The sequence below is a fragment of the Plectrocnemia conspersa genome, unplaced genomic scaffold, assembly GCF_051122295.1.
Source record: "Plectrocnemia conspersa isolate PC_06_02 unplaced genomic scaffold, ASM5112229v1 ptg000003l, whole genome shotgun sequence".
Taxonomy (NCBI): domain Eukaryota; kingdom Metazoa; phylum Arthropoda; class Insecta; order Trichoptera; family Polycentropodidae; genus Plectrocnemia; species Plectrocnemia conspersa.
The window spans coordinates 15,137,047-15,161,336 of record NW_028277167.1 but is presented as its reverse complement, the minus strand read 5'-3'; the positions used below and the strand labels follow the sequence as shown (position 1 = coordinate 15,161,336).

General features: G+C 28.8%; 1 protein-coding gene across 12 annotated transcripts in view; it reads left to right on the top strand.

Moving 5' to 3' along the window:
- Positions 1–6,502, top strand: part of vlc (disks large-associated protein 2) — a 34,770-nt gene extending 28,268 nt beyond the window's left edge. For 7 of the 12 annotated variants that reach the window (XM_088181952.1, XM_088181949.1, XM_088181953.1 and 4 more), the window contains 5 exons: positions 518–1,602; positions 2,222–3,579; positions 3,655–3,751; positions 4,890–5,047; positions 5,128–6,502. In XM_088181952.1, the coding sequence (XP_088038078.1) occupies positions 762–1,602; positions 2,222–3,579; positions 3,655–3,751; positions 4,890–5,047; positions 5,128–5,373 (2,700 nt within the window). In that variant the 5' untranslated portion in view covers positions 518–761 and the 3' untranslated portion in view covers positions 5,374–6,502. The remainder of the gene's footprint in view (positions 1–517; positions 1,603–2,221; positions 3,580–3,654; positions 3,752–4,889; positions 5,048–5,127) is intronic. The other 5 variants (XM_088181957.1, XM_088181959.1, XM_088181956.1 and 2 more) reach the window with 1 other exon arrangement.
- Positions 6,503–24,290: the final 17,788 nt, after the last annotated feature.

Sequence of the window (24,290 nt, the reverse complement as noted above, 5' to 3'; positions counted from 1 at the left end):
GTTCCCAGTAACGTTACCTTTGATATTCATCGTTAAATGCTTGCTTGATATTTTTACTACATGATCAATATGGTAGCGTAATGCTTCAGTGAACTTTTCTACGCCCATTTGGTTTCATTGAACAGAGGAATGCACTCATTGCATAGTACCTTTTTAAAACAGTGTACTTTAAATTGCTTCCTGTCTGCGTGATGTAGGATAATGAATGTATACACACGTTTAGGATTAATTGATCGACTGATAAACTGTACTTTTTATTATTTATAAGTATTTTTAGCATGGAAATATGTAACATGTTGTACATAGTATTTGCATGTAGTAATCTAACATAATATAGCATAAATATTTTGGATCTTTCTACATTATTATACAAAACGATAATGGTTCTATGTATAGAAATAAACAAGCACTGTATTATGAAATGACATGCACGGTTGTTGTAATTTGTACAAAGAATGGTTTGACGGTGTTGTTATTTAAGCAGAAAATAAATAATGATGCCTAATTTTGTCTACAGTGATTTGCCAGATCGCGAAGAAATTTCTTCACCCGTCTTACTGCTCGCAGTTCACAAAACTCAATCACCGTTGCAAGAAGATATAGTAAATTCTGATTATCTCGCACTGCCCGTCGAACCGCAAACTGAACGACATAGACGATTGCTAACGCAGCTCAACGAACGCTTTAGAAAAACTCTCAGTCTCGACTCCAGGGTCAATGATAATCGTAAAGTGTCTGGTAGCAACGCCAGACCCAAGTCTATGGTAAACGCGCCAAATTTTAACCTGAACAATTGCTCAAGTAATTCGACTGACAAGTCTAGTAAAACCGTTAAAAAGAAACGCTTCAGACCAAAGTCGTTCTTCACTCTTGACACCTTTTTGGATTCTAGACGATCGGAAGCTTCGTCAATCGACGATTTTCATTCATCGAAGTATTGCAAATTTTACTTGGACAGTAGCGCAGAGTGTTCGCCCGTATTAAAAGGAAGAGCTACTCCAGATTTGCTAGATTTACCCGTGATTGTAAACTGCGAATTTATTTCCGACGAATCCAGGTGTAAGAAGCGATTGGATAAGCTAGAGAATCATTTTAATAAGATCCAAAGATTAAAAAATTCTCGACAAACTGTAGCGAGTAACAAGTGCGGTAACGGACAGGAACCTATTTATGCCGAGCCCATATATGACGGTTCTACGACAAGTCAGAGCACACTTGTAATCGGAATTGGGAACGATATTAATATCCCGAAGGAGGAACATGTTGCGGTAAAGGGCGAACAAGCCCATAAAATTGGATCGAATCAATCGCAAAGAAACGGTGCCGCTCGTGAACATTCGCATTCCTCCATTTCAAACTCTGTCAGCTTCGATGTGAACGCTTGCTCGATAGACTGTTCGAACTTGACGCCGAATAGAAAATCGAGAGGCATTTGTTGCAAGGAAGGAACACCTTCGTCGGCGTATGAAATCAACGTTACTCACGATGACATTTTGAATATTGAGAAGACAAAGAACTTGGTCGTAAAAACTATGGACAAGTCCGTAGATTCGATAGGATCTTGCTCGTTGGACGTGGACGCGGAAAATACTGATTTCTCAGGTATATACAGTTAAGGAGTGTGATTTTGAAGTAGCAAATGTGTTCCAGCTTCATTACATCTTCGTTCACGACATCTTCGTTTTGGATGCCATTTTTGTTGTTGTGTTTTATCTTTTCTTCTGTAGAATAACGAAAGTGAGCATTTTGAAACATGCGTAATGGTTTATTATTAATGAATTATTATAATTTAATGTTCGGTATATAATCAATAATAATGGGAGAATTTTCATCCTCTCAATATTGCTTAACAAGTAACTTTCATTACATAACAAGTTTCACAATGCCTCTTTTTAGTGCTTATTTTTCATATAATAAACTTTTCTTCATTCTGTTTTTTTTCTTTTTATTATTTATACCTTATTTATATTATTATGTATTATTTTTTATCACTGTTATTCATAAATAAAATACCATTTATATAATAAGATACAATTTTTATATAACTTAAAATACGGGAGAATCAATTAGCTTGCGGAATGGTAATTTTTTTGTGTGAATATTATATATATACATACTAACAGATTTTGGTTCAATTTATAAAATTAAATAATTGATACTTCTTTCGGGTTTTAATTTTAATAATATTCAAATTTCTTAAATATCTGTTTTTATTTTACAGATACTACATCGGGGAGTCTCAATATATTGACGCCCTCTTCGACAGCCAGTCATTACAGAGACTTTGCTTCAAAATTTCATGAGAGAACAGCTCCCGTCGTGCAAGATCTGCGCAGTTGTCCATTAGAGGAGGAAAACACATCTCATATACCGGTGTATCGAGATATCGCCGAGCAAATAAAGCAATCTAATCATTTTCAATTTAACAACACTCAGCCGAAGAAGCCTAGTTACCTGCATTTAGCTTGCTCGGTGAACGGTTATTCTAATTTGACTACTTATGATTCGACGTTAAGGCAAAAGCTGAGCAAGTCAAGAGAGCAATCGCCAGCGAGAATTGGCAATATATCTTCATTTATACTGCGAAACTGCCCTAACAGCACTATGGCGAACAACACCACAAAGTCGATCAATTCTAATACATATTTTAAAACCAGTCTGTCTGAAACGAGCATCAGTTCGCAAAACGTCATCACGTATTTAAAATCCAACGGTCAGACAATCTCGTCGGAAAATCATTCTTCGAAGAGTTATCAGACAATATCAAATGGGAACGCGGCGGCGGAGTGCTCAAAATCTTTCATTCAACAAAGAGTGGAAAGACTGTACGGACCCGGGGCGCTCGCTCAAGGATTCTTTAATCAGAAGAAACAAATGAACAGGAAATCGTTCAACGGAGATAATGGGCTGCGCGAAATATCACCGCACAAGGATATAAACAACATTCAAAACGGCATTGCTCACAATAACATGTATTCAAATTATGATTGCGTTGACAACGAAAGTGTTTTACCTGTTTTTCGTCATCTCAGAGCCGAATTCCGGGCCCAGTTACCGCTGTCACCCAAGAAAAGCCCGTTGTGCAAATTTGCAGACAACGCGAGTAGAATTAATACGGAATGTTCCAGGCTAAAGGGCGCGGACGTAGTCGATAGAGTTTGTCCTGACGAAAATGAGACAAAATTGGTCGTAACCGTTATACCTATACAAAAAACCGAATCTAGTTTGAATAATAACAAATCCTCGAACGGGGATCTACTTCCAAAGACTGGTGTATCTAGTGATATTGATAGTGAATTCGACGATGTAAATAAATCAGTCGAGTACGTTAGACCGATTGTAGACGAAACAATTATTGAATCTTATGAAAACATTCCTGTGATAAAACAAATTGTCGATAATGCTGCTTCGACGCAGACAAACGTTAGCCAAATAAACAATTCTGAAATTATTCATATAAACGCACCAAAGGAGACGGGGTGCGAGGACGGTCACCATTTTTTGGCGTTGTGTCATGTCGAGACCCTCAAATTAGAACAGTTGGCTGAAAAGGCCGAGTTGGAACTTCATGGAGTACAAGTGAGATTTATATACTGGACTTTTTCTTGAAATATATTGTGATGTATAAGTATTTACATGTTGTGTTTGTTTTAGGACAATCCCGAAGTTTCCGAAGAAGTTAGGGGATTTTTAAGAGTCGCTGCTGGCAAAGCAAGGTTGTTGGCTACAGAGAAAATGAAACAATTTGAAGGTTAGTGTCATTCATACTAATGTATCAATCAATGGCCTTAAGTGTACATTGGCTAACGTCATTTAATAATGTTTCTACCATTCTGATGGGTTTGCTATAAAAATCTCAATGTATCAAATACCAAGTAATTTTACAGAAACGTTTCAAAAATATTTTGCAGAGTTGCTAGAAAATTTGTAATTCTAATATTTTATTTTTGGATCTATAAGAAAAAAAGTATAGAAATAAACAACCAAGTTTTAATCCTTCATGTGAATTTTACTATTATGGAGTTTTTTTGTAAAGTTTGTGAGAAAATTTCTGCAATTTTTTTCCATACAGAATTATTTAAAAAAAATATTTTTAGAACTTTTTCTATCTAATTATAATTCTTTAAAAGTTATTTACCAAATTACAATCCCGCTTCAGGGAACTGGAATACTGTTAAGGGTTGCCAGCTAATCTCGCTGAATTTCAGTAAAACATCTTACTTTAAGTTGCGGCCAGAATGCAGAATGTCATCAACTGACATTTTACTTAATTTTTGTGTTAATCTAATTTAAATATAATAATTATTTTTTAAATTTAAATTTATAAAAACTAACCCATTAATTGCCGAAATCCGATAAATCGACTTTTGCAAGAATTGCTGGATCTGATGCCATCATCGAAGACAACATAAGATACATTTTAATGAGCTGTAGGATAAATGCTTCTGTAGACATAATTTTTATATTATGCGATACATCAAATTTAGATGATAATACTAAAAATTTTGGCAACAAAGGGTTAATTGATTATTCTGTGTGAGAATAATGCTGTTGTATCTTAAAAATCATGCATTATAAATAAAAATATTTTATTATTTTTACATATTTATATGAAGACATCTATAAACATTTTTTTTAAATAACTGATAAATAAATTTTGTCAACTAAAGCAAATAAATCAGATTCTTATTATTTAACCTGCATCTAACTTCATGAATTCTATAAAAACTTAGATGTTTTAAACAATATATTCTAAAATCATTCCGAATATTCTTAAAACAATTTTTTGTAACTAAAATAAATACATAATTCTTAAAAATGTGTCTTTATTAAATATATGATATAAATATCTTTTCAGTATTTTTAATGTGTATTTTTTTTATTTTCAGGTTTGTGTTTCAAAAATTTAAACGCCCAGCTTGATAATAAATTTCCCACCACCATCGAAGACTTGCGAGGGTTTTGGGATATGGTCTATCTTCAAGTCGACGATATTGGAATTTTATTCGAACAAATCGATTCCATGCGCAGTACTGGTTGGAAAATGGTGATTTATTAAATTATATAAATTAAAAATAAATGATCGATGTTCTTTGTTCTAATCGACTTTTTTTATACATTTTGCAGATCCCTACAAAGAAACGAGCTGACGTACAATCAAAACCATCTTCGAATGCTAAAAAATCCATCAAATCTAAATGTGAATCTGCTCCGGCTTCAAAATCAGCGTTGTCCAAAAAGAGGGACGAAGAAAGGAAAGCTTTAATAGAGGCGAAACGCCGTGCTGCAAAATTACAATCAAAAGCATCAGTAGAGATATTTGCTAATCAACCACCTTCAGACTTACCGAATAAATCGGAGCAAGCGAGTTGATTGATGTTTTCATTTTCGTTTATTTTCACTGTGCAATTCCTATTAAATGATATTCATCTGCCTTTTTTTTTATTAATATGACTAACGATTAACTGTTTTTATACATACATATTTATAGTATAATAATTAGTAATGTCAGTTTTTTTTAAATTAAAATAATGGAAGGCAATCTTATGTATTTTTAAAATTAATTAGGTTTTCTTTTAAGCAGTTCATCAAAATTATATGATATTAAATATGAATTGCAATTTAAATATTTTTATGGAAAGGTGCCTTCGAGGGGCGGTGCGTTTTTGGAAGCTGTGTAAACATAGCTTTTCTTCGAATTGATTTATTTACAATATGTTCACAAAGATTATCCCAAAAAAATCGCACCGCTTTCGGTGTTTTTCATTTTATTTTTGACAAAATATTCTCAGTATTACAAAAACATACGATAAGGGTTATTTAATTATTCATTTAACAATGTTAAATTCATTTTGAATCAGTTATGCATTGACATTATATTTATGAATATGTACATAAGCGATGACTTTTACGCTGTGACTTGTTTACGATGGTTAAATTTTTTACTAGACAATTTGTATTGAATGTTCATAGACTATTTTTTACACATTCCCATCAAAATGGTTGTAATTGATTATATTGCTGTTGATTTATAATTATTGTAAATGTGTATAATGATATAATGAATTGAAATTATTTTTTATTTTATGTGGTGGTATCTGGATAACAAAATTAAACTGTGTTTGAATGAAATTTTATAATGTCTCATCTGCCTTTTCGCATTGTGATCGTGTTTGAACAAGTAAGGGTGTTGTTGCCTCAGTATTTAAGTTTTTCAAATGAAAAGCTGTTGTTCCGAAGAAACAAATGGTCGTTGTCGTTACGTGAAGTGCCAGTCCCGGCTTCTGAGAAATCTCACGGTGTGCTTATTATTGCAAAGTGTCTAATCCGTTCTATTTGTGAATCGTTAATATATTTATCTAAATTTTATAATTGCGTTTAATAAATTGTGAATTGAATATGTTATGATATACACGATAATGTAACTTATTTTATAAATATATTTATTAAACTGAATGTAACAAGTTTATATTTGTTGCTAAAGTCACATTTTTTAAATTAGTAACCTTGTGTTTTTATTTTCTAGTTTATCGTGGAGAAACCTATGCATTTAGATTAGAAGGCTGTGTTGTTATATTTGTTATATTATCTTTCATTCAGCTCTCTGCCGATGGCTGCGAAACTGTCCCCGTGAAGTTGTAAAACCATCATCGAAATTAATAAATTGTATTTATATTATTTAACAATTCGCTTTTTAAGAATGCTTAAAAATTTAAAGTTCAAGAGACTTAAACGAAATTTTATTAAAACACCAACGAAAATACTACTAAATCAAAGAACATTTAAGATTGGATTATAGTTATAAAATGCGTCTATTGAAAAATCAGATGACTTCATCAGAAAATTGTTATTAAATGTATTTTTGGATTACATTGTCCTACATATATTTTAGTTAATGCGGGCTTTTATTATGCTAAGCACATTTATAATTAGTCTAAGATTATAAATAAAATTTGGGGTTAACGCTCCATGGATTACCTATTATATGGAATTTAGTAGTTTAATGGTTCACGTACCATTTAAAGCTTTCTAATCGGCATGCAAAGTTACTTTATAGTGCACAATGCTATATGAAGTATTGAGAATATTTAGGATGTGGTTAGCAAATTCATGTTTCGATATAGTAGGCTACAAAGTAGTATTTTAGAATAGTAAGAGCCAGCTAAACTCATCGCCCATTTCGTGTTAAGTTTGTCATTTATAGAAAATCTCCATTTCCATTTGGCATAAGATTATTTTATATTTTATAAGCATTTAGAGGTATACTCTGGAATCGACTTTTTACTATGGTATTACAAAATACACCTTAGTGAATTAGTTCAGTCTTAATATTTTGTACGCCATATATATTTAAATGTTGTCACTGACTCGAGAGCTAAAACTTCAATCGATTAATCCAAGTTTACGCTCTAAGAAGAAAACCTAATTTGAGCGTAGGAAACTGGAGTTACGCTTGCAACACCGAGGCGGAGAGGCAGCGGAGAGTTGGAATCATTGGCGACGCAATGGAAGGATGCGTTCCGTTGATCGGCACGTAATCAAAATACATCATTTTATTTGTAGCATTGCCCGCCACTAACGCTATTTCACAATATCCGTCCGGCGCTGTTTTCACTTAATTTAATTACTGAACAAAAAATACTTAAAGCAAAATTTCTATACCACTAAGACATAAAAATAACTGATTAATGTAAAGCTGAAATTAAATATAAAAAAATATTTTTGATAGGGTAGTTATAAACATATGTTCATAAAGTGTGAAGGGGGAACCAGTGATGGCATTTCAATTTTTCTGGGGGTGGGGAATAAAAGTTGGCAACTCAGTGGTCGTTTATATAATAATTTCACTAGCGCCTATTAGTTAAAATATATTTTCGCTAATGGAAATTTATATCTACTGGTGAAAGTATATTTGGACTTCAGTGAAAAATACAGTCACTGTAACATTTATACATCGCATGTAAACAAATAATGATAAATATGTAAAAGTAATATATTACTACGTATGGAAGAGTTGAAATCATTTAATTATAGTAGCATTTGCAATATAAACTATATTTTCACTTGCAAAAAATTATATTACCGGTGAAAATGTATTTCACTGTAATGGCATATTTAAAAAATATTTTCGTGATAGATTCGAGACTCTATTTTAGATTTTATTTGAGGTATAACCCGAGAAATTCTGATTTAAAACTAGGGACGTTATTTCGGTTTTTTCTAGGGGGAGGTGGGAGGCAGCAACACTTTCTCAGTTAGTGGTTGCTTTTTTAATATTTCGATTTTAATAAAATTATAGTATTTTTATGTCCTCATATTCTTCATTCATAAGCAGGAAGGATTGTTGATAAATTATTTCTGAATGCGACTGGCAAGATTTGTTTGTATGATAATTCTACTATGCTTGCGCATGCGCGTTGAACGAGTCACTGTGTGTAAGAAATAATAAGTAACTGCAATGCTTGACACATTTGGTCTTAAATACAAGATATTGCAGCCATACTGTATTAATTAACTACGATTATACACATTCGCATGAACTATTTTCTAATATTTAGAAGGTTAATAGTAAAAAGGACAATAATTGTTTGTCTATAAAATGTATTGACACATGGTCTTAACAGCGTAAAATACGGCTATATGCAAAATTTATAGTTTTGTAATACATACGATTTAAATATTTATTATTAAAAATGTTTTCCAGATATAGTATATAGTTCTACGTTAATTTTTTGAATAATGGATTCTATATATAGTACATATTAGGTATAAATATATTCAATGAAATATTTTGACACAAACTAGATTTTTACTTTCTATCAAAAAAATAAAAAACACTAGCAATATTTTATGAATGCAAGATATGATGTGTACAACATAATATATGGGCAATAATTGTATTGAAATGTCAGCATTGTATAAAACTATAATATAATGGATGTCGCATGTCGCTTTTAAGCGGTTAAATATACATACACATGTACATACGTTCACATAATATGACAATATGGCAAAAATAAATGCAGTGGAGTTGTGGTATGGTAGTCATTCAACTATTCAAGCAAACGTCTGGGGCGTCATATGTATCTCATATGCATAGGTAAGAAACTACACCTACTTACAAAATGCTAATTTTTTTATTACGCGACTGTGAGATTTTATTATTATAATTAATTTGATCTTGCATAACGAATTATATTATTTATTTTTTGTCATAGCAATATTCTTTTATTTATTTGCATTGAATTTTTATTTGAATAGTTATATTGCCTTATATGGATTCTGCATTTGTTTTTTCGATGAAGATGTATTATATCAAAATTCTATGTATCTTAAAAAGGTAAGCTACAAGATAAATATTTTTATTGTATGACTCGTCAGTTGCGGTAGCAAACGACAATTGGAATTATGCGAAATTACCCGGGCGTTCGTCGAAAGGCAATTGCTTGTGACATTTTGCTGCAAACAATTTGGCGAATGATTGTCGATATTGAATTATGCTGATGCGCTTCTCGTCACGCAAGACACAAATGCATACTGAACTATTCACATATTGTCTATTTTTTCAATTACTGCAGATTGTTTTTAGAAGACGTCTTAAATTTTCGGAAATAAATATCAATCGAATTTTTCACTGAGTAGCTAAATAAAATCGTATTATTTCTTCGGTTTTTACTTTTTTTATATATATATTCTTGCAATGATTTTTCCAGTGTCGGACCCCTCAAGGAGAACGGGACCCGGGAATTCGTCTCCTCTCAGCAGGCCTGTATAATAGTAATGATTATATATATATATTTTTTTAATTATTTTTAAAGCATTTCTTGGATGCTTTTATTGACGAGATGACGTACGAATTATAACTATCTATACCTCGTACCATTGTCGATTTAATTGAGCTTTTGCAATTTTAATTTTGTCATTATTCGTCTGCGAATCGCATGTTTGTTGTGTCGAACAAAGGACAGACATTATTGTGGATAATACGCGAGTGCTTTTTGTTTGACTAACGCCGATTTCCGATACAATTTCGCAATTCCAATGCTATTACGGTAGGTCAGAATATGAGGGTAAACAGCTGACATAAATTAAAACTGTGATAGATTCACATTGCTTTTTACGTATCGTTTTGAAATGTTTTGGAATTAATATAAAATCGTAATTTATGAATCTACAAAAAATAAACGTGTTTCTTTTGTTAAATGTTGCTTACTGACTGTGATTTCTGAAGATATTATAGTAATGAATGCTTTACGTATTTTGCAAAAATGTACGATTTTATTTGTATACTGCATTTTTAGTTTTTATTCTGAATTAGTATGGAATATTTAAAGATAAAATGTAATAAATAAAAAAAGAAACACTTTTCTGCTCTCCAGTAAATTTGTGTTTTGTGATACATATAATAAGCAAAAATCTTCAATTGAGATAAAAACAATTACACAACCATTTTTTGTAATTAGGTATATACTTTTTTTAATTTATATTATTTAAGTTAAACCCACCCGAGAGACAAATAGGGATTTTGGGCGTGTGTCAACTAATAGGCGCGCAATTTAAATGACGTGTCTAACGATCATAAAAAACAGAACGACATAATTGAAAGTAATATTCGGTTATCTAGTTTCTCATTATGCCGATGACAGTATGGCTTCTTGCCACGAGATTATTATATTTACGACATAGTCATTATAATGGCCATAGATTAATCCTGTGCTCTATCTGGCAATACGAATTGGAAACATAAATAAAATTAGCTTGTGGACAATTTCCGTATTTTTTTTCTAATTTAATTTTCTTGTCACATAATAATTCCATCGTGCAGTTTTCAAGTTTCATATAAAATTATTGAAAAATAATTATATATGTTTTTTTAATCATAACAACAAACAAATATGACATCCTAGATGGAATTGATGCGATAGTAGCGTTTCAATTCTGATATTGCTACAATTTAACAATCGGTCAGGGAAAAAACGTGTGCTATTAAGCCATTAACTAATTGAATATAGCATTGTTTATAATACATCAAAATACTTTTTTATATTTGTATACTCATTATTTCCATTTAATAGATTAAAAGTTTCGACAATTTGTGTCGTAGTAAGAAGTACATACATACATATAAAATTAGGCTCGTTAGAAGATCGTTTTGCGCTTAAGAAAAACAGTCATTATTTAAGATTTGAACTATTTATGATAATTATAAGAGACGTTTACACCTCGTTAAGATAAGAGGGAGTCGGAAAATTGCCTAAAATTAACGAATTAGTGCAATTCAGTTCGACAATTAAATATTTTCACTGTACGCATTTTACATACATGCGTTTTAAAAATTATGTAATATTTATTAATAGTTATAGATATAATGTATTTTTATATATTACTATGAACATTATAAATAATAATATTAAAATGTATTATAAATGCTTATGCTACTCGACAATAGATGACAGCAATAAGTTTTACTTTAACTGAAGTATATATTTTTTATAAATTAAGAGAATTATTGGGTTATTAATATTATTATATTTATTTTTAATTCTTAATTTTTAAGTTACAAAAAAAGTTTAGAATCCCTTTTTTTGTAATACACTAATTTGCTTCAAACCTTAAACAAAAAGTATAAAAATTAAATACTATAATATATTTTTTATTTCGTTGCATATATTTTATATATATATGTAGCCTACAATTTAATGTTGCAAATAAATAATTTTATTCCTTATTAAATTATATTTTACTCTAAAATCATACTATAAGAGCAAGTTAATTTCACATGTAATACGTTGAATATACTATAAATAAATAACTATAATAAGCATTTATTTTTTAAGGACTAATAAAATCTACAACCAAATTTATTTGGTAACAAAATAAATAATTTTCCACATAAGTACAGACACTGCCATATTTTTAGGTTTTATTTTTTGGCCATTTTTTTATATTACTATAGATCTTAAATATTAGTATAGATCAATAAAATATATTTTACATAATTAAATGAAATATTTATATGGATTTATAACGAGTGAGAATAATATTGTTTAGTATTATTGCTCTACAACAAATTATATTTTTATTTTTACAGAAATATTTAAAATGTATGGATGTTCTTTATGTTTCGGAAGATTTTTTAATATTATTTTTCTTTTAGATTATTAAGTTTCTTATTTAAAATTTAATGTTGTTATTAATTCCTTGTAAGTATAAAATAATATTAAAAATGGCGCCCTATAACATACATATATTAAATAATAAAGTAATTTAGTCAGGAATTCAAATATGGTTAGATGATTTTTTTTTGTAATAATAATAAATAAATATAATATTAATTGATTTTTGATGGATAAATCTTAAATATATGTTTAAAGATGATTCTTAAATAAGTGTTTAAATATAAAAATAATGGTTAGGCTTAGCTATGTATTGTTACTCCTAACTTAGGCTATTGCGTTATACTATTTATATATAAATTTTAGTTAGTTTGAATACGAGGTTGTTATATGTTTTGATTAAATGCATAAATGCTCAATATTTTAATATTGAAAGAATGAATTGATTTCTAAAAAGTTAAATAAATCTAAGCTAAATGTAGAACCACTATTGTTAATTTTCTAGTTTATTAAAAAAACGGACGATATACCACGAAAAATTGAATCATTGCATTTGTATATGTACGTGAGGTTTTTATATAAGTCAGATATGAAACACATTAGTGAGTTTTTAGAGTGATTATTCACGTGTGGAAGCATACGTGTTTAATGACGAGCAGAAGAGCAAAAAGTGTTTTTTCGAGACGATTAGCCTGAGGACCTTAGAGGGTCGTTTTTCAAGTGTCGTGACCGATGATTGACCATCGCTGTGGGGCTTTTCCGTTCCTATTCGAACAAGAGGATTGATAAAAAAGCTTTTTGTATCCTCGAAATTAATGTCGATGGGTTATTATTAAGTTATACTATAAATATTTGGTCGCTTTAAAACGATATGTAGTTAATACGTGCAACGTACTCTTGAAAATAATGTAATTGTTATAGCAATTTGTAGGAGAGGATTGAAAAATTATTTCAATATTTAAAAAAATAAGTGTTTCTAGAAAAGTAAGTTATTTATATGATTTAGATAAAAGAGCAGATACATGAGTTAAATCTGCCTACTCTTTATTGAACGCAAAAACTGGTAGTGAGTAATGATAACATTGAAAATAAATTGAACTTGACGTGCTTTTTGGTCTTTTCTCTTTAATGCACTTTTATTGTTCGTTTTTTTCAAAGATTTAACGCCATTTATGATTTTATGTAGCAATTATACATTTTTTAAATAATTTCTCAGGTTTAAAACAAATTTAATGCTAAAATGTTAGTAAAAATTGTAATTAACTTCTTCAGCAATATATCTAATAGTGATTAAGCGATTATTGAGGACGATGTCCTTATTTTTTCGTATTTTTATCGGTGGTTGATGTGCTGTCTATCTTCACAGCCCTCTTGGGCTGTGAAGATAGACAGCATATATACGACTCACATATACTCAATACAAAAATATTTTTCACCTAACTGTATCTAATTTTATTTTTAACGAAAAATTTAATGCAAGTTCATAGTTCGAAGAGCACGAAATAGGCATTGTCAATACTTGACTTTCAAACACAAACTACGCATTCAATTTGAGTGAAAATTAATATGTGCGTTACAAACAGTTTTACTATTGTAAAAAATATTCCAATAATCACATAGGTATATTACAAAAAAATCCTGCGTAATTGATTAATCTATCAAAACTTTTCTGTAAATAAGATGAAAATATATCTGTTACATTTCGATTATTATGGTTTATACAGTTACAAGCTGTCAATTAATCAACGACATTTTCATTTTGAAAACATATTGAGCTTACATAAATTTCATAAATTTATATAGCATAAACTTCCTCTCAAAAACTTGCCATGTTTTATCACATTTTTTTTTGAGTAGTCAGATTGTATACTGTAAAATTCGACTGCTCTATCGAACTATTTATCTCTACTCGGCCACAAAACCACACGATAGGACTCAAAACCGTAGACGTCATTGCCTGAGGCGCGTCGGCTTCTCGTATACATACATATTTTTTTTTCGTACTCGGTTCTTACAAGATCCGCCACGTTTTACCCCGAAAACCCGAGGCTTACCACGCGATGGCCGAAATATCCCGGTTTAAGGCGCCTCGAGCGCAATCCTGAAATTCGGGGAAAGCAATAAAAAAGAGGCGAGCACACCGACCGGCACCACCGGCCTAATGCTCCGGAATATATACTATATGAATATTTTTTTTCAGTGGTAATCGTAACGAGTATACCATAATTAAAGATGAAAATGAGCGCTCGGTAAGCGATCTTTGTGAGGAGGACGAGGCCCGGGGCGCAAGGTCCTGCTCTAACGACCCCCTTGACAAAACACTAGGTAATTATTACTCAAACGAAAGCGAAAGTGACCTTCTTATTTAAAGTATAATATATGATATTTAACTATCACATATAAATATCTAATGGTATTGACGAAATTTTGACACCGCGAAATCAGTTTTGATGAAAATCAATCACGTCTTATTTACCAAATAAATCAAGCAATTAAATAAAAAATATTTGTAGACATTTATTTATTTATAATAATAATTATATATTAATTTATTTAAATTAAGTTATTATGTACCTAACCTAAGCTATTACATTACTTTAAAAATGTTTATTTAAACATTCATAGACATTTAAAAGCAGCATATAATTTCACTAGCGCCTATCAGTTAAATTATATTTTCAGTAGTAGAAATATGAAAATGGAGAAAATATAAACGTATTTATTTATATTAATTATTTAAAACTACATATTAACAAAAGAATGTTATTGTATTGTCAAATTAAAAAAAATAACGTCATTGAAAAATGACTAAATTTCTAATTGAAACGTAGGATTTTTACTATTTTTCAAGTATTTTAAATTAAAGACAGATTATTTAATTGCGTCGCAACCCCTGTCCGAGTAATAATATATAAAAGCAAATTGTCCATTGTTAATCGAGGTAGAAAAATTAAAAATGCTCGTGAAAATATCAAGAAATTATGTACTGAGAAAACTAAACTTGTTTCATCATTTTCCTAAAAAAATGGCAGTTTATTTCAAATTTTGGGTCATTATGCAAAAAATCTAAGCTACTTTTATATGATATAATAGTGTAATTCATAATCGTAAAAATATAATACAATTACTACTAAAATATGTTGTAATTATTATTGCTAAAATTATAGGTGAAGTTCAATCAAAGAAAACCTGAGGTATATTTAGGACATTTAATTAAATAAATTGGTATTTTATATATCGTAAATGGTAAAAATAAATTAAAGTATATTTTTAAAATTTTCGTAGCATGTTAATTGATCTATATTGAATAAAAATACTAATATATTTATTCGCAATATATTTCTAGGACAATCCGCAAAAATAAAACTGTAACGGGTTTCCTAAATGGAATAAAAAAACACCTTCGTGCATTAAGAAATAAACTATTATATTTTTTTTTTCATTTTCTGTTTATGCTATATATTATACGTATGTTTAGTTAAAAAAAATTTGGTGTAAAAATTAGCTATTATGCTAAATAAATTATTAAAATAATAATATGTTCCTCTTCCTTTTCTTTATGCAATTATCTTAGCATTTTGATTGATTAGCATTGTACATTTATTTAAAGTATTTATTTAAAAACGGTAAAAACATCCGAAAGATCTAGTTTCGAATCCTAGATGAATCCTAACATGTTTCAATTTATTTAGTGGCAGCAATACCAGAATTAGTGTTTATGTAATTATAATTTTGGACGAACATTACAGATAGTACGATATACCAGTGAGTTTGTGTCTTTGTCTAGTGTTTTTTTTTGTGTCTAAAAATCAGAATTAGTGATTATTATATAATTAAAATTCCTTAGGTTTTCTTAGATTTTCCTAATCTCACGGATAAATATCGCAATTAATATTTAAAATAAAATTGAGCTAAGTCGTGCATAAAGACAATACTTGTGAGAGGTAATAATAGTTAATAAATTATAAAATATATATCACTGATTTATAGACTGGTGTAGTTGTTGATTGTATTTTCTACATTATAACTCATTAGGGACATTAGTTAGTCTAGTGACTAGACCAGGTGTGGCGAACGAAAAACCGCATTCGTTTATCTGATTCAACATAAGGCCGCACTCAAGAAAATGTTGACTCCCCCCCCCCCAAATGATTATTTTTATTTAAAAAATCTATTAATAAAAAATTGCAAAATTATAAATTTATTGTTAAAAAAAAACAGAATACTGAAAATCACAGGAATGTTATACTTATTTGAATAATCATAATATACAGTGAAATCCCTTTGTAACGAATATCGAAATAATTCATAGTATAACTAATCTTAAATTTATCCCCGAAAAACTTTCATACAAAATGTTTTCATCGTAACGAAGACTGATTTCAGTATAACGAAATATTTTGATCCGAATTGACGTTACAACTTGACAAAATATTTTTCCGGATGTGTTCAAAAGTGAAATTCAAAGTGTTTCGCAGACCTTTAAACATTTTTTTAACAAATATTGTGTAATAATGAATCAGTATCTAAAAATCATCTGTCAATCTTGTAAGAGGTTATTTTGATGCTGTAGTAATATGGTAATTAAAAATAAAATAAATATCTCCCTTACATGCAATATAACGATTTTTTTCTTCGGTCCCGTGAACTTCGTTATACTGAGATTTCACCGTATTATTCATTAATTTTTATGTACGGAATATTTTTAATCCAATATTTTATATCTCAATTTTAATCCAATCCAATTTATTTTATTTTTATCGCATCAGAAACATACATGCTTAATTAAAAATATTTGTTAATGTTACAATTAACCAACCTTTAATGCTGATTCGTGTTTGTATTGGCGAATATTTGGATCAAACATAAACGTTCACAGTTTCAGTTGATCTTCTAAATGTGTGTCAGTTATCTGTGATCTTTATTTGCGTTAAGTATGAAAATGAAGATTTGAAGCAAGAAAGCATACGTGAGTAGGTATATTTTAACCGTCGAACATATCATGGGTTGAATACGCTCTTTTTCCAATAGAGCGTAAATCCAGAAATATCAGAATTTTGACTTATTAATTACAAAAGTATATAAAAGCAGACGCGCCCCGGGCCTAGAAGTTGGTCTAGGCCGAAATCTTCTGTAGTTTTGCGGTTTAACCGTAGATAAATAGTTCAATGTGTGTAGTGAAGTCGAATTTTTACAGCCACCGAGTCCGAGATGATTGCGGTGCAAGGGGAAAAAATGGGTCGTGTCGTGTCGTTAATGTCGGGCCACCCTGTCCTGGCTTGGCCTGACAGCGGATGCGTTCGCGGTCGAAACGCAACATTGCGTGTTGCAGGCACAAACCTCAAGTATATATAGAGAGAACGTTTCTGGCTTTGTTCGGAGCATGTCTGCCGACTGCCGAGGTATTACTACTCTGCGAGGGCGGAACGAACGCTCCTAAACGTGACAAAATTAAAAACAAAAATATATGTTCGAAAGAAGGAAAGGAACACGAGGAAAACTGAAAGTTTAGGATCGAGGGTCTGCGTTGAGCGCTGCTAAACGCGTACCCCGCGGCACGATAGCTATCGAAAGTTTGGGAAAATAGTGCCGCCATTGTGGCCCTGTCCCTAGTGATCGTATCGAGAATGCTATTTATTATTGTTTCATGATGTTTATTATTAAATTTCCATATTAATATCACTCCAGTTTTGATCAATGTAAATCACTGAATATTGATTAAATTATACCCTTAGATTAATAAAAAAATCGAATACATACATATATACAATTAAATCAATTAAAGAAACATAATTAAATTTAGCAATGAGTTAAGTAAATGACATTAACATATTACGGTCCGTTCACGCGTTTTCGCGTGATAGCGAAACGTATGAACTTTTATGTTTTTTCGTTGAGCTTAAAAAAACATTTGCTCTTAAGTCTTTGATCTATCTCATAACTACTATATATCAGCAAAATTTTCTATGTTTTCTTTAGAAAGTGCCAGAAGACATTTTTTTAACATTTTCGTCATCAGTAAAAGATCGGAATTTTTTGTAATAATTTGGGTAACATGGTAACTGGTTCTAGCTGCGGAAACATTTTTATTTTTAATTATTTAAAAATATGTTGTTGCTTAGTTATATTCTCTTCAAATTCTTAAACTTTTTTACTCAATTCTCCTCAAACTAATTCAAATTTTACACGATGTCTACTAATGTAATTTGGCCTTACTCTCGCAAAGTATATAACATAGTCCAGGTAAGAAGATCTGGAAAAGGTGTCAACACAAATTTATGTGAATACCCTGAAACACTTTCAGGTTATAAGCCTATAATAAATTTTTCGAAATAATAATTGCCGCATATTAAAAGAGCATATGACCAAGATTGAATCCCTGTGGTACTCTAGAATGAGCAAAATATTAACAAGACATTCATTTTTTGCATAAGTCGGTATAGACCGCATTCAAAGGGTACAATAGGCTAGTGACCATGGAACGACGCCGACGAAATCCGTGTTTCATTTGTTTCATTGAGCATATAACGTATTTAATTATTGTCTTTTTTAATTGGTAGTGTTATTTTTTTATCGTTTTATAATTTTTCGGGTTATTTTAAACTATTATTTTTTCACATCAGTCTTTTCGAGATATTTTTTCAGTAAAATTAAACCATTATTTTCATTAGATGTATTTTATTTTAATGTTATATTTATTTTTTAGTTTTATTATGCAATTTTTTTCATAAAAATCATAATGAAATTTACATTATTCATTCTACTTTCCAGTCACAAATTAGTTATATTTTTTTATTGTTTATATTATCTAGTTAGTATTGTATATAACTATTGTTCATATATGTGCATATGTATACAATAAAACGATTTAGTAATTCTAAAACATATTTACTTTTTAAGTTGTATGTTTATACCTTCATATTTTCATTTAGGTACACACAATTGGAACCTTGATTCATTAGCGATATTTCTAAAGTAAAAATAATAATATGTTGCTAAACATAAATACATAATATATTTAATTATTAATATTTTAGCTTTCGAGTTTTATGAGCTGAAAATATAGTTAATCGTAGTTCATTCTATAAAATATTAATGCGCAATTAGCTGTGCAGCACATAGTATTGGGATGTTTTACTAATAAACTGTTATTTAAGAAAACGCTGAGAAATAATTGGCAGCAAAACAATTGATTTTTTTTTCATCAATAGCACAAGGTTTTTAGATAATTTACTCACAAATACCTATTTTATTGAAAGATAATTTTGAGGTTCAATTAGTTGCACAGTGAACTTTTTTTATGTATTTAACTTATAAATAAAATTTGTGAACAATGATCAGTGAAATATTTTTATTGCATGTCGCAATAAGTGATAGTTTCAATATTAAATTAAACCTTTGGATTAATTAAATTATTATTCCAATTAATTTCAATAATTATTTAAGATACTGTATTAATTTATATCTTTTCTTGTAGTTCTTAAACTATTTTCTTAAAAGTAAAAAATGGCAACTAAATAAATAACATTTAAATGAAATGGTCTGTAATATTATAAATATGTTGTCAGTTAACAATTTATTACGACACTGTAGTTTAGCGACATGATCAAACATTACATTTTATGTGTGATTTTATTTTACAGACAATTTTTAATTTTTATTTAATTACTAATTGTTTATATACTAAACAAATTTAATCAAAACATACATACAAAATAATAAACATTAACAGAGTATAAAAAAGGCTATAATATTATAATTTATTAGTTAATGCAAGAATATATTTATTCATTCCATTAAAGAAACCCGCTACATTTTTATTTATTATACAACTTCACACTTACATTATTCCCTTGGCCGTACTCGTTTTCTCATAATTAACTATCCTTAATTTGTCTCTATTTCTAGTATTAAATCTAAGTACATCTTTATTTATTATTATTCTTGTATGATATATTACTATTATATAATAAAAAAAATCTGTAAAATATAAAGATTTAATTTAAAAATAATAACGAACTAATAAAAACAGACCAAAAAACATATATACGCGCTGAGATTATGTTTTTTTTTCTCAAAAAATTTGTTAAAAAATATTTTCTTTATAATCCATTACCGTATTTTAATTCTAAATTTTAAGCAGCACAGCGAAAAACTTATCGTTTTATAAAAAATGTCATTTAACATTAAAAATATATATTATAGAAGCATATTTTTTTTTATAAATTATACGTTTTTAATGAACATGTTTTGTGCGACAATTTTAGATGTTTTAATTTAGTTTGGTTTACATTAGGGACATTAAATAATAGTGATCACAAGATAACAATTTATTTAAAGTAGTTTTTAGTAAATAACACAATTTATGTTATTTATGTAAAAACATATCTACGAGTTAGATACACGCATGTTTTTTCCACACGCCCTTTTAGGGTGTGGAAATACATTTTTCGTACTAAACAAAGTTTGACGATGCTTTCCAGCATACTCACACATACAAAAACTCTGACCTCTAGCGTTTTTACAAAAAGTGCATATAAAAGAATAAGAAACAACAATTTAGACCGTAACATAGCCATAATAGGCGATTGCATGATATAATTGATGCTGCAAAAAACGCATGTGCTGCACTAATGATGGGCTTTTGTGCACACAATCACAGATGAAACACACACACAAGGATAGTATATTTTTATTCGGGATTGATTGACAAGGATTCGGGCATCCTTTGCACCCGAGGCGTCCGGTTCGAATCCCTCTGTCGGTTGATTTTTTCCAACTCGACAATTGTCTCTACGAGAAGACAGGGTTAACGCCCAAAAGGGCGCCGGACTTTTTTTATTGAAAAAAGATACGAAAGCGGCCGACGATAGAACTATTGTTTTATAAACCGCAACGCTAAATATATACACGTATGTGGATTCAGGTGAAAATCACGCAACTTGTGGCGCCAATAATAATTAAAGAGCGGTTCGAAATATTTATGGATTGACATTCATGGTTTGATCCTATAATATAATAAAATACTTCAAAAATTTAGCCCTTACTATAACGTGCTTAAGGCTTATTATTTTTTGTATTCAGTTAAAACATTACGAAGGACTTTAATTTATTTATTCTATATATATATAATAAAAAGTTTTTTTGCGGACATAATCAAAATTATCTCAACATATAAACAATTATTGTTTTTTAAATGGTATATAAATATAAAATTATATCTCTAAATCTATTATTTTAATTGTTAATTGCTGAATACAATATTTGAGAAACACATTCGTGGTACATTGGTTTATGACAGGTAACAACGGTCAAAACTACGACTCCGACATGTGTAACACGACAAGACACCTTTTCTTTGCTAAGAAGCCGCTTCAATATAAAAAAAAACTGTCTACGAAGAAAAAAATAGTGATAAAAAGCCGCAAAATTTATATCCGGTATAAAAACTGCATTTGTTCTAAAAAAAATATAACCTTATTAATTGAGCAATAATAGAAAATTCAATCCAAATTCGCATGCGCGATTTTTACGGCAGGAAGAAAATTAATCAATTGTTACACACGTAACGCAAATTACCGTAAAATGCGTGGAAGATAAATTATAAATTATTCAAACAATGTATTGTTAATGGGGTACTACACGCTCAGTATACATTGAATTTCAATATATTTTCACATAAATAATTTAGTGAATATTATAATGAGAATTATTTAATTTTAACTTGTATATAATAGAAATTACACGAGATACGCAACGTCAAAGACTATAATTTAAATAATTATCAGTACAAAACAGTAAGCTATTTTTAATTTACGTTGTCAACCAAAGTCAATGACAATATCAATTGTTACTTATTTCGATTGATTAGTTATTAATAATTAAATATATAGTACAATCAATTATTTTGTACATAATTATAAAGATATTTATACCTTTTTTAGTTTTTTATGTCTTACTTTCTCCGTACACAACTCCTCTTTCTTTCTGTTGCATGTCACTATTTTAATAAATTCATACTCTATATTTAATTAGCATACTCTACTTTATGTATCACGTTTCTCATACTTATATATTTTTATTTCGAACTGTTGTCATTCCTGTATTTTGCAAGTTTTTAATTTTACATATTGCCTAACAATTAAATGGTTGTTAAATTAACTAATTAGAAAAATAGAGCAACAATTGTGTTATATATTTATTTTTATTATTAACCGTATTTATTAATAATATTTAACTAAATTGTAATATTCATTTTAAAAACTATTGTTACTTACAAACTTATAGGTTATAATCGTGCATTTTTCTTTTGCACGTTAAACTTTAATTTATTAATCTTCAACCTCTTAACTTTTTGATATTACTGAAGTTTTTGTTTAATGAACTATACCGTAACATTAAGAGTAAGGGTCAAGAAACTAATATTCGAGTAAAAATTTCAGTATCAAGGATAATGAATTTTTATTTCGTATAAAATAATTCCACATATAAAAAATATATTTTTTTAATAACTCTTTATGCGAAAGCAAAAAGTGACTAGAGTTAAAAATTACAACACAATAATATAATATTTGTTTTACATCACTTTCGACTCATTATTAAGAATACAATTTAGATTGCCATTTAATTAACATAATATTGATATTATATAGAATATTATTAAGTTGTCTAAGTTTTATTTCTAGTTTGTATAAATCATCAATTTTAACAGTGTAAGTTTGATTGGCAATTTATTGACAAAATATGGATTAATTTTTTAATATTGTTAAGTTATAAGTTACATTAGCATTTCGTATAAAAAATATTACGTTTTTATTTTGAAGCGTTTAAAATAGATAGGGAGCTATTAAGAATGCGTTTTGAATACATATTTAATAAAAAAAATAATAAAATTTCATTGCAGATTAATTTAGTTAAACAAAATCTATTAGCAAGTTTTTTATATTTGCTCAAAGTCTCTTTTAGAATTTTTATATTTGTTGATAAATGTGTCATATTAATTTTTATAGTAAAATTTATTTTCTTGAATATATCTTATTTAATAATAAAATATATACATATATGTGATTGTTTAAAAAATAGTTATATTAGATTTTCATTAATTTTTTTGTTAGACTTTTTTTTTACTTCATTTTTGTTGAAAAATTGCAATATTTTTAAGAGTGCGTTGTTGAGTACCAATGTTAATTAATAAAATAATTTAATTTTCATATAGATTTGTTTATTTCACAAAATTTTTATTTTTTCGAAAGTTTACGAAAGTTTAAAAGTGCGCTTTTGATTATTTATTAACAAAATATGGATATATTATTGAAGAACCTAAAATATTTAGTGGAGGCTTTAATTAAATTTCAAAACAAGGTAGATTTTAGATATTTTTAGATGGCAAAAGCTTCAATTCAATATGAGGAAGCGATGAAAAAAAATTATGAAAAACAGAACAGGTCAGCTAACGAAATTTAGCGTAATTTTCAATAATTTTCTTATTAAAATGTCAATATAAACTTAGAATACCTAATGTATTTTTTTCATATTGGTTAAGTTAGTTCTCTATAAGTTATGATATATTATATTTAAAAGCTAAAATTCCGTTCTATAAAAATCGCTCTGATAGGGAAATAAAATCGTAGATGATTAAAAGACGTTATATAAATATTACATATAATGCTAAAATATTGAATAGAATCAGTTTTAATAAACATTTTCGCAGCAAATCTAAAGAAAATGATAGCAAACTGATTTTATTATTAATACTTACACCTAAATATTTATTTTTGTCTATTAAAACTATTGTTACTTACAAACTTATAGGTTATATTTGTGCATTTTTATTTTGCACGTTAAACTTTAATTTATTAACCTTTAACCTTTACCATTTTTTCAGCCAATCTAAGAAAAATAATAGTTAACTGATTTAAACTTAATTATACAAACAAACCAACTTATGTGCATTTAAGCTACCGAAGCAATTTTAATAAGAATAAGTCGTGGTATATTTTTTATTATCTAACAGTAACTATCTACCGTATCTAACTATATAGATGTTAAGATGCAAGAGAATTATAAAAAAACTAAATTTTGAATAGAATCATATATATTGAAAACAATAGTATCTAATTATAAAATTATCTCATTATATAATAATTGCATGAGTAAATAAGTTATAAAGTTACT